The following is a 14530-nucleotide window of genomic DNA, read 5'->3' as shown; positions in this document are numbered from 1 at the left end:
TTTACATTTCAAGTTTTACATTTCAAGTTTTTACTGCAATTGTCACGTCCATAACGCTGGGATTGCCCAATTTTAAAGAATTTATCTAGGTCTACGTATTGTATAATGTTAATTTCAAATAAGGGGTGTGTCGCGATTCTGCCTTCTCACACCGCGACACAGGTTCGTGGATCCGAGTGTCGCGATGTCGGTTTCATATTGCATATTGTTACAGCCCTAATTATTAGAATATAGACATTAAGAGAATAAATTGTTATGAAAGTACTTTTACTTTTAATACTTAAAGTACATTTAAAATCAGGTACTTTTTACTTTTTACTTAAGTAGGGTTTTCATTGTGGTACTTTTACTTTTACTAAAGTAAATATGTCTCTGGTTATTTGTACTTTTACTTAAGTACTGAGATTCAGTACTTCCTCCACCACTGATAAAGTGTGTTCAACAAATGGCCCTTTTCTCTATTTTAGGCAGAGAAGAACTTTGAAGAATTTAATGAAATGCTTACGCTAACTCTCAACTGGACAGAAAAAGCAGAGACGGTGGTCTCAGCCAACATGATGTGGAGTCCAGCCTCTCAGATGCAGGAGCAAATTAGAACCCATCAGGTTGTGACGCCCGCTTTGTCCAGATCACAATTTCTCAGGATTTTCAGTAGCTGTTGGGGCAGAAATCTAATAATATTTTGTGAAATATCTCAATCAGGCCTTATTACAACAGTGGCAAGACCTCCAAGGAGAGTTTGAGGGTCTGGTGGAGAGGGTGGGTCTGCTGGATGAGGTGGTCCAGACAGATGCTCTCCACCAGCAGGTGGCAGATCTGAGCAGACATGCTGAAGAGCTGCAGCAGAGAGCCAAAACAAGACTCCTGACACTACAGGATGCAGCCAAGGTAATGCACAACAATACATCACACACACTACATAAAAACTAATATAATGAGAACTTTGCAATGGGCTATGCATGTGCCCATTTGGGTTTTTTAGTGTGCTGTGACGTGTCATGCTGAGTTATAGTCAAGTCTCAGTGTCTCGTATTCAGCTGTAAATAACACTATTATTTATAATTAGTTTTAAATCCATTTTATTTTAATGTAATTTTGTTTTAAAAAAACTGCAATATCACTGTTCTAATCTACTTTAAGCTTTAAGTCTGCTGTAAATTTAGAAAGGCATTGCCATCTAGTGGCAAATTAGATAAGTAATATAATTCCTCATCATTCTGTATCTTCTTTGCTAGACTTAATTTGTCTGTTTATTAAATTAGTGTATGCTTACCACAGAGAAGTACATTTACAAATTAAAAAAAACAAAAACAAACACCCACATCAATCCTGCATTTATACAATTATAAAAATATAATGAAACAAAAGAAATAAGAGATGTATCCATTGGTTAATTAAAAATACATATTACAAAACAGCAAATATAAGTGGTGTGTTCTTGACAAAATTCAGTAGTACAAACCATACAATCAGTAATGTACAGAAAATTTGTGCCCATGAATTAGTCCTCATAAATTGTCTGGCTTAATGAATGCCATAACTATATAACTGGCATCAAGCCATGAAGAAATTGGTTTGTACTTCCATTTTTCATTAAAGAGCAGATAACTCCTCATTTTAAAATGTAAAGGTTTCAGTAACAATATGCCTCCTTATGGGAGATTCTTTTATTTTTTTTAACTTATTTTATGACTCTGGAATACATTATTCTGATTGGTCAATGGCAGCATTCTGCAGTCAAACATTTGTATATAATGCATACATTAAAAAATATTAGTATATGATTAACTTGTCTAAGAAAACCATTTTATAGTTAGTATACTTATGCCATCACTGTTTCAGCTCAACTATAAAACCATAGCTACTAATAGTTCAGATCATGCTCTCTTCATTTTCGCACTCTTTAGAGCTACATTGATCTGGTTTTGAGCACCACTTTATAAAATTTTAGGCCCGCTTCAGCTGCTTTTATTCTGTGGGCTTATGTCTTGTCATTTAGCAGTTGTTCTCTGAAGTAAATCACTGAATTTAAAGGGTTTTAGTCTCTTGGTCAGGGACACTGTAGTGATTTAGCAAGGTTGTGATCGCAGTTCGTGATCCCCACATGATTGAACCTGCAGTCTGACTGTTTGAATTAAATGAGTGCTACTGTGGTAAACTGAAATTGATTTTTCTCAATGGATATATCTATATGCCAAAAGGGGGAGCTAGGCTTCTGTTAATTAACCAAGTGCTTTCACAGTGCCAAATGCCAATAAGTCAATCCATTGTTTAGCATAGCACCACTCTTATAGGCCCCTTTATTTTCCTTCTTTCGTTTCCTTTCTCTGTTATTTTTTTCTACTATTTTTTCAATAGTGGGATTATCTGTTTTTTTGTTGCATTCTGCTCAGTGGCAGGCTGGGAAAGTGTTTTGAATCCTATTTAAGAAGGGTAATTATTTTTGCTGTCCAGTTTGATGCAACATGAAATTACAAACTTTACCATGAAAGCAACTATTTATACAGTGTTTACAGGGATAGATGGATGTAATTCTTGCTAAATAATCAATGAAATATTTAAAAACATTACAGATATTTGTCTCTGTAAAGCCAATTGTCATTGGGATGAACACAATGATCCTACTGTGTCTTTCTCTGTGTAGGACCTGGGGAGACTGGAGAGTGATGTGAAGAGCCTCCATCTGTCCATAGAGAGAGTCCAGGAGACTCTGGCCTCCCCTGATCTGGCTCGCCTCAGCCTCAGAGAACAGCTGGCTCAGAGACAGGTACACCGATCACTCTTACTAACACATTTTTTATCTAATGTATTTACTCTCTGATGAAAATGCAATCATTATATTCTGTACTGCATAGGGTAGTGTGGCCACATTCATACACTGCAAAAATAATTATTCTTAATTATTAGTTAATTTGTTATTCTTTTATTTTCCAGTAAGGATCATTTTTATTAGAAAATATACATTGTATTAAGTTTATTTTCTTGTTTTATGCATAAATATAACAACATTTAGTTTATGGTTTATGCTTAAAACAAGAACGAAAAAAGTTGACAACAAGGTAGGCAAAAATAAACTTAATTCTTAACTTAATAAATATATATTTTGAAAAGTATTCAAGTAACAAGTTTTGCTTCTCAAGTAAAGTTATTTTGTTTAAAATTTGTTAAATATGTTTCCTAGGTAAAACAGGTTAGAAACTGATTAAAAACTAAAAATAAATAATGAAGAAAAAAAAACGCTTTTTTTCTGACGCAGAAATCAGATATTCTAATTTCATCACTGGTACCATCAAACTAATGATGAATATTTATTGCTCAGCTCCTGTTGTCAGAGATGGAGGGTCTCAAGCAGCAGGTGCAGGCTATGCAGATGTGTCAGAGCGCCCTCCGGCTGCCAGAGGATGTAATGGCTGCATTACCGCTATGTGTTACTGCACAGAGTCTTCAGCACGAAAGCAGCCATCTCCAACACAATACCATTCAACAGTGCAATATATTACAGGTATCTAGTCTACACACAGGTCGCAACATATTCTGAGATGAAGATGCACTCATATTGATATTGATTTTTCAATTCAAGCTTTCACTCAAATGTTTATGCTGATATATAAAAAAGTTAGTTAGATTAGTAGTCTTTTTGACCCCATGTACAGTAGCATTAACCTATTTAATCCTAAAACTAAATTATGATTGTTTTTGATGTAAGAAACCTTAACTGACATTATAAAGGAGCTTCAGGGGTAAATATAAAATGCTACAGGAGTGTCGAATTTGGCCACTTCAGTGTATCTGCATGGTTTCATATAGCATGGCCATGGGATTCATCTGGGCTTGGCACTTATGTTTTTAATGGCTCATTTAGCATCTCTCTTACATTCCCCCAGGAGGCCATGGTGCAGTATGAACAATACGAACAGGAAGTCAAGAACCTACAGAGACTTATTGAAGAGGCACACCGTGTCATTCAGGACCGCCCCGTTGCCACAGGAAACATACATGAGCTTCAGACACAGATACAACATCATGAGGTGAGGAAGGACATCCTTCTTTCATACTTTTATTACTTTTATGGATGCTTAAGGCATAATTATTATTTTTTAAATACTGTTTATTCACAAAAGCACTGGAATCTGTTATGATCATTCTTGCTTTGTGCATCAGTCAGTCAGTCTCACAGTTCATTGCAGACATGTTGTCTTAGCTATTACTCACCTCGTTGCTCTGCTAGTTTACCTACATTGAATTGGAATGAGTCAGGCCATAAATTCCAATGGGTGTAAAGGTAGTTCTGCGATCTTTGACCTCAGTCTGTTTTGTCCTGAGAGACATCAGATTCTTTCTTTCTCTCACGCCCTTTTGCCCTGTTTCTTTACATTTGCACACACAAACACATTCACGCACATGAAGGCAAGTACGGCTACACGATTAATTAAATTGATATATGGCTTAGTGCGATCAAATCACGATGGTTGCGATTATTAAGTGGCTCGGTTCGCAGTAAATGCTGCTCCACACAAACTCATCTCTGCATCTGCTTTGAGTTATTACGTGGTTTTCTGCCAACACAAAAGCTTGATGGGTTAACATTTGAAAATTAAGGAATTACCGTAATACATCCATAAATATTAGTATTGTAACTTTACAGTTGTACTGTAAAACAAATTATTTTTTATTATTATTATATTATTTTCTTAAATACTCTTTTTTTACAGTAAAAATTCAAATACTTTTTTGTGTAATATTTTATTTAGAAATAATAATTTGAATAATAATTATTATCTATCCATTCTCCAAACAGCTTGTCTCTGTAGGTTCCCGTGGATGCTGTAGCCTACAATAATAATAATAGTTATTTTTTATTATTGTTGTTATTTTTTATTGATATATGTTGTGCAGCCCTACAAACAAGAACAGCCATCACATTTTAAGTCGCAATCATAATTTTTATTTTTTAAAAATCACGATTCTATTTTTTTATCCCTAATTGTGCAACCCTAGCCGTTTAAACACACCAAATAAAATTAAACCTAAACCTGTATTGAGTCTCACGTCCCCATGTTTTATTAGCACAGCTTGTTTTAGTTGGGGCGGCAGCTGTGGCTTTATTACCCAGGGTTATTTTCCTCTGCAGAGCCGAGTGCTGCAGCTGCAGCTTTCTCCCACATGACCTCATTATCAGAGACTGGCCTGTCTGTGTGTGTTTGCGAAAGAATGACAGTTAGAGAGACAGAAAGACGGGAGGGGGGCTCTGCAGGCCATACAAAATCTGCAATGTGAGCCCCCTTCCTCCCCTCTAAGTCTCTCGCTCGCGCCCAGTTCTTTTGTTCGTCAGGAAAACAGCTTCGGGATTGGTGGAAAGAAAGGAAGTGAAGAGAAGGAAGAAAGAAGCCCTCATTTCCTGTTCCCTTGGTCTTTGTGTGTGTGTGAGTTGGCCGGTTAGGGGGAGGAAGCGTTCTTCCTGGATCTACTCCCCTCCCACTCTCTCCAGTTGGTCGAGCTCTGTGCCAATCACAGTCACCGTTACCCGAAGGCTTGGCTTGTCGGGCTTCTCCTACCGCTCTCTGATTGGCTGCTAGCTCAAAATGCCTCTGACTGAGCTATTGCTCGGCTGTGCTGTTTTTTTTACTGCAAACAGACAGAGAGGGGAAATTTCTCAGCTCAGCTCGCCGGTGCCGTTCTCTGCATTAACCCCCTTTTCACTCCTCATCTATGGGACTTAATCCAGGAACCATATGTTTGGACGTAACCCAGCTGCATGGACCTCAGTGGAATAATAATGTAATGTGTCATTGTGACAGGAACTGGCCCTGAAGATAAAAGGCTACCAGGAGCAGATCTCGGCCTTGAACTCCAAGTGTAAAATGTTGACTCTGAAAGCCAAGCATGCCACCATGCTGTTGACGGTCAGCGAGGTTGACGGCCTCTCAGACGGATTAGAGGAGCTGGAGGATGAGGAGGATGAGATGCCCAAACACCCACCAACACACCCCTCTGTTGTCATGGTGAGTGATTTACACTTGTACACATGTTAGGACTGGGCGGGGTGCACTGGGTGCTCTTTTTCAGATAAGCATCCCATGGGTCTCTTGTTTCTCCCACAGAGTTGAATGTGCCTTTGCATTGTGTATCCCTGCTGTTGTTTGTTACTGAAACAGGAAACAGGATGAGGGTGTTAGTTGTCCTTGACTTTGTCAACACTATTAGGACATTTAAGTTGCCCTGCGTTGCATCAGTCATGATCAGGGCCGGATTCCACATTAACCGCCAACAGTTCAGTTCGTGTTCCAGCTGTGTCGCTCAGTCCTTACAGACTTGCAGAGAAAGGAGTGTAGCTTTGTGGTACTTCAGCAGTCATTGGAGCTAGATCTAAATTTAGTCTAATGTTGGAGTGCTCCTGTGGTTCAGATTACTTTAGGTCGTGCTGGCAAGCACAATTCATTATCGTATGCCATCTTATTGTATTTATACAGTGAGTCTGTGCATATCCTCTGCCCCATTTCCTGACCCGGTTCATTCCTTTATAATGACGAGAGGTCTGTGAAGGGCTTAGTCATGGCTACTCTTAACAAATGTGGTCTGTCTCTGTAATTCTCTGGTGCTGCTTTGCAGGATCTTAAGCTTTTCTGCTTGAATCATTACTTTCTGTCAGATCCGTAGGGAATATACATTACTGCAGAAGTTTGGGGTCAAGAAATTCAGGATTTCTGTTTCAAATACATGCTGTTCTTTTGAACTTTTCTATTCATCAGAAAATCAGAAAAAAAGGGGGACTTATCACAGTCTTCACAAAATTAGTAAACAGCACAACTGTTTTCAACATTGATGATAATAAGACATGATTTGGTGCTATACTCCTGTTTCACTGTTGATGCATCTTTCTTTCTCTTTCTTCCTCTGTCTCTTTGGCTCTTTAATGGTCAGATGACGGCAGGCCGTTGTCATACTCTCCTCTCCCCGGTCACAGAGGAGTCTGGTGAGGAGGGCACCAACAGCGAGGTCTCCTCTCCCCCCGCCTGCAGATCACCCTCACCGGGGCCTAACGCTGACACCTCTCAGGTATCCCGTGGCTCTAACCCATACCGCACTAACACCTGACAACCTTATCACATTTAATCAACTTATCCCTGATCTGCCACTAACCCACTTTAACCAATTTATTTCTTACAGTAGCCACTGTTCTGTTCTTGATTTAAATATGAATCTGGCTTTTCACACTGTGCTTAAACTCGGGTTAACATCATTCTAAACACCGCTTTTAACCCCGGGTAAATGAATGTTTCAGAAGCGGGATAGCAGCGCTTTTTACCCGGGGTTATGCTCCGGAGCAGGGTTAGCACTGCTTTTGCTGCGCCCATTTAATCAATGAAACTGACACCGCAAATATGCAAATAGCGACGTTTTAACCCATCATTTAGGAATGTACAGTGTGAAACGTCAGCGTATGAATACCCAGGAGTAATTGTTTATCTCGGGTAAATTATGAGCAGTGTGAAACATGATTCTGTTTGCCCAGGGTTTAGAATGACCCATGGTTAAATATTTTTTAGGCCCTTTTCTGGAATCTCTTCTATCATCTTTATACACAGATGCAATTCTAAGTAAGACATTTGTAGGATGATTTCCTCAAAGTGTAAACATTGTGATGCTTTCAAAACAGTTCTGTTTGTTCGAGCTTTCCAATCAACCCGAAACAGCAGCATTGAATTAAGAAAGGTCTACCCTATACATTTGTCCAACTAAAGGCTCCCATTTACTCACTTGTTTTTCGTTCTTCGCTTTGGGGTAAAAAGATGTTTGAAATATATGAGCAGTGTTATACTGTTAGTGAACATCCTGACACCGCACACGCTACTGAGAGCAGCGTTTAAATGAATATGTAAATATGCGTGCTTTCCTTTCAATAAAATAATCACATAACAAAAATGACAGGAATGAGAAAACATTAAAGAAAGAAATCTGATTATAGCGATGTGGGTGTTTGCACAAGCTCATCTGTGAGGGGCTGCCGCTTTACTTTCATGTTTTCTTTTGTCATTAAATTTACGTTTAACGTTTGCTGGTTAACTCCTTCCCTGAACTTGAACTTTGTTACAGTGGGACTCTCTATTCTTCAGTTTCTTGAGGAACTTTATCTCTGATTTCATTCTGACTGTTTGTATAAACATACATCAGCCATGTAATGAACAGAGTTGACACACATTTGAACATGGCCTCAGGGAGTAACAAAGATGTTTTGGTTAGCACAGATTCTTTATGTGTTTAAGCATCTGGCAAACGCATGGTTAACCACTTCAGTGTGTGAAAACAATTGGCGTAATATTGTTACTAGGTACATGTGCAACATCTGAAAAATGCAGGCACAAGCACAACTTAGTATCACTACTGTTTTCCTGTATTTTAATAGAACCAGCACAGTTTGGTTTATTATTCATGCATGCGTGCACACACTCTCAGACACACTCATTGACTCATTGATTGAATTACTCGTTGTAATTTCATGTCTTTTGTAGGGTTCAGGACGAGCTCCTTTAAGTAGAGCTCCATTACAGGAGCTGTATGACCCCTCCATGGAGTCAGCTTCCTCAGCAAACCTGGACGACCTACAGCGCTCATGGGAGACTTTGAAGAATGTGGTAAATATCCATAGATGCATCTCACATTACAAAATCCAAATCACTTCTTTATACATTGGCTTGCATAAATATTTTTTACAGATCAGTGAGAAGCAGAAGAGCCTATATGAAGCTCTGGAGAGGCAGCAGCACTATCAGGAGACCCTGCAATCCGTCTCCACAAAGATGGAGTCCATTGAGACCGCACTAAATGAGGGCTTAGAGCCAAGCAAGAGTCCTGAGAGCCAGATGGCCGCCCACCAGGTGAGAGAGACAGAGGATCAGATGAAGCAAGATGACCGCACTAAAGCTAGATCACATAAAAACTCAAGCCTACTGCTGGACTATCGATACAAGCCAGAGGACACAGTTACCCTCTTGATTACCAACTTCTCCTATGTCTAAAACTAATCTCTTAGAAGTATCTTCCTTTCTGTGGCATGTAGCCTTTAATGTAACTTTATTGTTTACAACTAGAGCAAATCAACGTACTAATGAAACCAGAAATGAATTGAGGCAATTTTATAGTTGATGGTTGTTGTTCTTCAGGCTCTGATGGATGAGATCCTAATGCTCCAGGATGAGATCAGTGCTCTGCAGGCCTGCTTCTCCCGGGAGCTGCAGATGGATGAGGACAGTTTGGAGGCAGATGCTGGGGACCAGCTGGCCCTGCAGTCAACCCTCACTGTACTGGGAGAGCGCATGGCCACCATCCACATGAAGGCCTCCGGAAAGCGACAACTTCTGGAGGTGAGCAGGAGTAATGGTGACATAATGGAAAATCTGCATTGTCCGTTAAAAAAAGATTGCAGTAGATTATTCTGGTTATTTTATGCACTGTTGTTTAGCACATGCGTGTCATTTTAAATTGTTATGTGTGTCCTAGTAGTTATTTTAGTCTTTTGGTTTAACTATCAGCACATCTCTCTGATTAAAACTACTAATTGCAGATCATAAACCAAATGACAGACAAGCCTAAACATATTCCCAGGATGCATAATTAAAGAGATAAAGAATACTGAACAAACTGGAAGTATGTTTTCACACTTGTTTTGCAGCAATGGCAATTTTTGTCTGCTTTAAAAATGTGATTAGAAAGCTTCTCCCACTTTACACTGACTAATTTGGCTTGAGAAGAACCAACAATAAACAACTTATTACATACCCTTGCTTTTAGCATATTCAATGTTGTGCATTTTCTGACCCGCAGGAGCGATTGAGCGAGCAGTTAGAAGAACAGAGGCAGGAACAAGCGCTACAGCGTTACCATAGTGAAGCAGAGGAGCTTGACAACTGGCTGCTCAGCACACGTGCCACACTGAGCTCCACTCTTCAGCCACAACCACAGGACATGGACATGGAGGAACAGCTGATCGACTGCCAGGTGAGTGTAAAAAAAAATGATGTGGACATCAAAGATCTCAAAAATGAAGTTTATTACAGCTTAGCAGTGGCAAGGTACACAAAGCACCTTGGGTTCACCGGCGTCAGAATGAACCCAGAACATCCAAATCTTAAACCTTTTATCCTCTTCTTAATGTAAATGAAGTTGTGACACTCCATTTTCTGAGAAGGTTCTCAGTTTCCTACACCCATTCCCATTCTACAATTGATAATGACCATTTGCTCAGGATGTGATAAACCCAAATGGTGAAGAAACAATATAACTTGACTTTCTTTTATCGCTATGATAATTAAGCCATTTTGGGGATGAGCTCATTCTAAAATATAGTTTGGAGTGGAATCTGGGTCGAGGCAGACTACAATTTCTTACATGAGAAACTAGGCGAGGGAAATAGAAGTAAATTTGATCACAATATTCCTAAATTTTGGTTGATAACAGTATGCATCATGATATAGATATTTTTTATGGGAAAATTATTCACTGAAATGATGAACTGAAAAATTATTGTTCTTTTGACCTTTTACGATCGTGGACACTTTTTTTGTTCACACTTTTTGAATTGAACTACTGAAAAGTCATGTGCGCTGCAAAGAAACAACTTTCAATATACAAATAATTATAAATATACTGATTATTTGTTTAATCTGTCCTACAGTGTATTTTCAATGCAAACAATCAGGCTTAATTCTTTTTGGGGTTGAAAAAGCATTTATTTTATTTCATTTCATTATTTCATTTCAGATAAACAATTTCATAGTTTCAGAACACTTGTGCATTTTTTGAAAAGCCAGATCTGAGTTGTTATGGCAAAATTTGAGTTATGTAAAATTCACTATAGACTTTCTCTAGCATGTGAACAGTCAATTCATCAGATTCTGGTGGCTGATCATCTCTAGTCACTAGAGTGGGCCGCAGTAAATCTGCTTAGCTGTGTCGGTTTTGATTCATTCTGTTGGTCATTAGGATTAGGGGCTTCTTCCCTGCAGTCATGGGACGTCCCACAGTGCATGTCTGCATTTCTTCAAGGAGACACACACATACACACACATGTCTTTTGTGTTGTGATTAGAGGGCTGTAGGGATCAAGTTAACCTTTAACCTGAGAGTTAGACTCTTTGTGATAAGTCAGGGTGGCCCTGGCCTTTAGCTTACTGCAGTGGATGTTTGCTCATTTCTCACTAGTGAATGCCACAGGCTGTCTCCACTATTAACCAGCATTCAGTTCCAGCTACCCTGCAGGCCCATCCCAGCACTCCTGATTTATTCAGAATGTAGATTTTTAAAAATGTCTATATTGTTTCAATTGTTAGTAGTACACTAATGTCTGTGGACTAGTGTGCATGTAGTATGGTAGAGATATAGATGTCTGAAGACTCGGTTAAGCAGCTTAAGAAGATTATCAGTCACTGCTTACACACGTCTTCTGTCTCTATTTTTTTACTTAACTTCTGTTGTGTTTTTTGCATGCGGGGTGTTTGACCCATATCTGACAACAAACTAATCCACAACTTTTAACCTCAACTTTATCTTTATGGTAAACTCATCTGAAAGTTTTGTTACTTGAATCTACAATGGTTGCACCTAAAATAGAACTTTGTCTTAAAACATGTGGGTCAAACAACAAACAAAAAAGATATGTTACCAAACCCAAATCATGATTGTTAATTTAATGTGATTAATGTTTAATTACATTTAATTGAAGGTGTTTGACTTAAAGGAGAAGTTCACTTTTAAAATGAAAATTCTGTCATCATATACTCACCCTCATGTTGTTTCAAAGCTGTATGAATTTCTTTCTTCTGCTGAACAGAAAGGAAGATATTTAGAAGAATGTCAGTAACCAGACAGTTTTTGGGTCCCATTGACTTCCATAGTAGGAAAAAAATATACTATGGAAGTCAATGGGACCCAAAAACTGTCTGGTTACTGATATTCTTCTAAATATCTTCCTTTCTGTTCAGCAGAAGAAAGAAATTCATACAGCTTTGAAACAACATGAGGGTGAGTATATGATGACAGAATTTTCATTTTAAAAGTGAACTTCTCCTTTAATGTTAATAGCACAAACAATCCTAAAATATGAATCACATTGCTGAATCATATCTAACCGGTTCTCAATTTAGTCTTGTAATCTTTTGTTCCTGATCTAGAACATGTTACTGGAGATCGAGCAGAAGGTGCTGTGTCTGTCTGAGCTGTCAGTGCACAGTGAGAGTTTGCTGATGGAGGGGAAGGCCGGTACACGGGGTGACGCTGAGCAGCTCTCCCTCAAACTATACTGCCTCAAATCCAGTCTGCTGGAGCTACAGCGCATCCTCCAAGACAAACAGACCCACATCCAGGTGAGGAATATGCTACAATTTCTCAAAGTAATGTTCAGTGACAGAAGAGCTGCCCAAGAACTGAAGCAAATCTATTATTGAGTAGAATTAAAGAAAATGCCAACCGTCTGAATGCTAAGAACAGTTGGGGGTCACTGGCGTCAGTCAGTACTTTTGCCCACACATACCACTAAAAACACTAAAAACACAACCTCGCCTCAATGGATGCATTGTGAACAGCGGTACAGAAGAATGCCAAGCGCTATTCATTGTTGTGAAAGATGTTCCACTGCTCTCCAGAAACATCCATCTGAAACAAAGACCTTTAACAAATTGTGGGGCAAGTCTGGAATTTTTAGCCAGCTCTTGTAAATGAGACTTGTTGGTGACATGTAAAAGCCTGATGCAAGCTGATTTGGGTCCATCTCCTGTTGACTAACCTTTAACCTCAACTTAGTGAAAAGATGTTTTGCTGTACCTTTAGTGTGTGTGTGTGTTTCCCAGAAATGGTGTCAGAGAATCTAGTGTCGTTGTTTGGACACCTTCTATAATATAATTTTACCAAACATAAATTTGTATCTGATACAAAAAAATTGTGCTGAAAATAATCAAATCAAAGCTTTTATAAATTGTATAATTTTCTATACTTAATACTTATACATGTTTTTTTTTTTATCATTTAAAAATTACAAATTTCATTACCAACAACTTTGCCATACATTGACGTATGTAACTGACTTCTATGTCTTTATTTAAGGGGTCACTTCAGGAGCAGGAGGACATTGAATCAGACTCGTCTCTGTCTCAGAGCCCCAATATGATGGACTGGCTCATTCAGGCGCGATCCACGCGTAACCAGCAGCATCAAGATACAGTGCAAAGACAGAGGGTAGACAATCAAACAACAAATGTTAATCTATTACATGATATCAATAAACTTAACTAGCACATTATATGCTGATATTTACATGGTCTTTAGAAAGACATCCTAGTTGCATTTTAATGGGCAGGAATGGATTTAGATTTTTGACATCAGCTCTTATATAATGCAGGAATTAGAGGAGCAGCTTGGCGAACAGAAGAAGTTACTGCAGTCTGTAGCGTCTAGAGGGGAGGAGATTCTCTCACAGAGAACAACACCTAATGGAGAGAGGTCGGTCCTGCTCACTTTTCCATTATCTACATGTTCACGTCTTTCTCTAGCACACTATAACTGCTCTTCTACAAACCAGGCCTGCCAATTTAACACAAATTTGGTGCGATAATTCATATTGAAGTCGGCATGAAATACAAAAAATTCTAGATTTCTATATTCTATATTTTCTTAATGCATATTATCGATCTTATTGTGAACAATTCATCCATACATATGTTTTTTTTTTTTATTGACCTTTGTTTAATTAAACTCTGACCTTCCAGTGAAAACGACTTGACTTGACTATGGCTTGCTAAAATTTACTTGAGTTAAATTTACAACCCTTTTAAATGTAAATGATCATTGTACACTCCCAAGCCGGTCGTGTAGACGATATACTGCCGATACTTCACACAAACCCCCCTTTTACCATTGAAAGTCCTACAATCGGCACAGCACATGATTCATATACCAGCCATTCTGGACCTGACTTCCACTTTTCGTTGAACTGTAGGCCTTAAACCCCACCTGTGCAAGCTTGTGTTCATCTGCTTTCACGTTTGAGTTTTCGATAATCTGTTACACTTGGATGCACATCACCATACACAAGAAAAGATTTGCCCCTTTTAATTAAAGCAATTAATCATGGATCAGTATTCATCTGGTGACTATTCTTAGCAGAAATTGATGATATAGAGTTGATTAATTGTGATTTGATTACTAATTGTCATATCATGTAAGCAGTTTCTTTTAATAAATTTTAATTTTAATTAATTGACAGCTATTTTGCAAAATTATATGAAAGACAAGTGTATGTAGCACAGACTCATAATGAGCTTCTTTCTTCACTTCACTGTAGTTCTCCTGGAGAACTTTCTGAAGGGGTTGATGGTCAATGGCCTGAGAGCATGAGCACAAAGGATCAAATGAGAGTCAAATGGGAGAACCTGAGCAAAGACCTTAACAACAAACTACAGCTGTCTGTGTCATTAAACACAATGGAGCAGGCACACTGTCACACGGTACATATTCAACTTCAACACTATACTTTAGCTTT

The 14530-nt window shown here is 38.6% G+C and overlaps 1 protein-coding gene across 1 annotated transcript in view; it reads left to right on the top strand.

Moving 5' to 3' along the window:
- The window catches only part of syne1a (spectrin repeat containing, nuclear envelope 1a), a 121563-nt gene that overhangs the window by 77441 nt on the left and 29592 nt on the right, over positions 1-14530 (top strand). The window contains exons 86-100 of the mRNA XM_084091051.1: positions 468-605; positions 703-888; positions 2645-2767; positions 3320-3502; positions 3885-4028; positions 5799-6002; positions 6922-7056; positions 8511-8633; positions 8715-8876; positions 9162-9362; positions 9823-9996; positions 12168-12359; positions 13096-13227; positions 13391-13491; positions 14333-14495. Of these exons, the coding sequence (XP_083947177.1) occupies positions 468-605; positions 703-888; positions 2645-2767; positions 3320-3502; positions 3885-4028; positions 5799-6002; positions 6922-7056; positions 8511-8633; positions 8715-8876; positions 9162-9362; positions 9823-9996; positions 12168-12359; positions 13096-13227; positions 13391-13491; positions 14333-14495 (2361 nt within the window). The remainder of the gene's footprint in view (positions 1-467; positions 606-702; positions 889-2644; positions 2768-3319; positions 3503-3884; positions 4029-5798; positions 6003-6921; positions 7057-8510; positions 8634-8714; positions 8877-9161; positions 9363-9822; positions 9997-12167; positions 12360-13095; positions 13228-13390; positions 13492-14332; positions 14496-14530) is intronic.

Source organism: Abramis brama (genome assembly GCF_963993115.1).
Source record: "Abramis brama genome assembly, chromosome: 18".
Taxonomy (NCBI): Eukaryota; Metazoa; Chordata; class Actinopteri; order Cypriniformes; family Leuciscidae; genus Abramis; species Abramis brama.
This window is presented reverse-complemented; position numbering and strand designations above follow the sequence as displayed.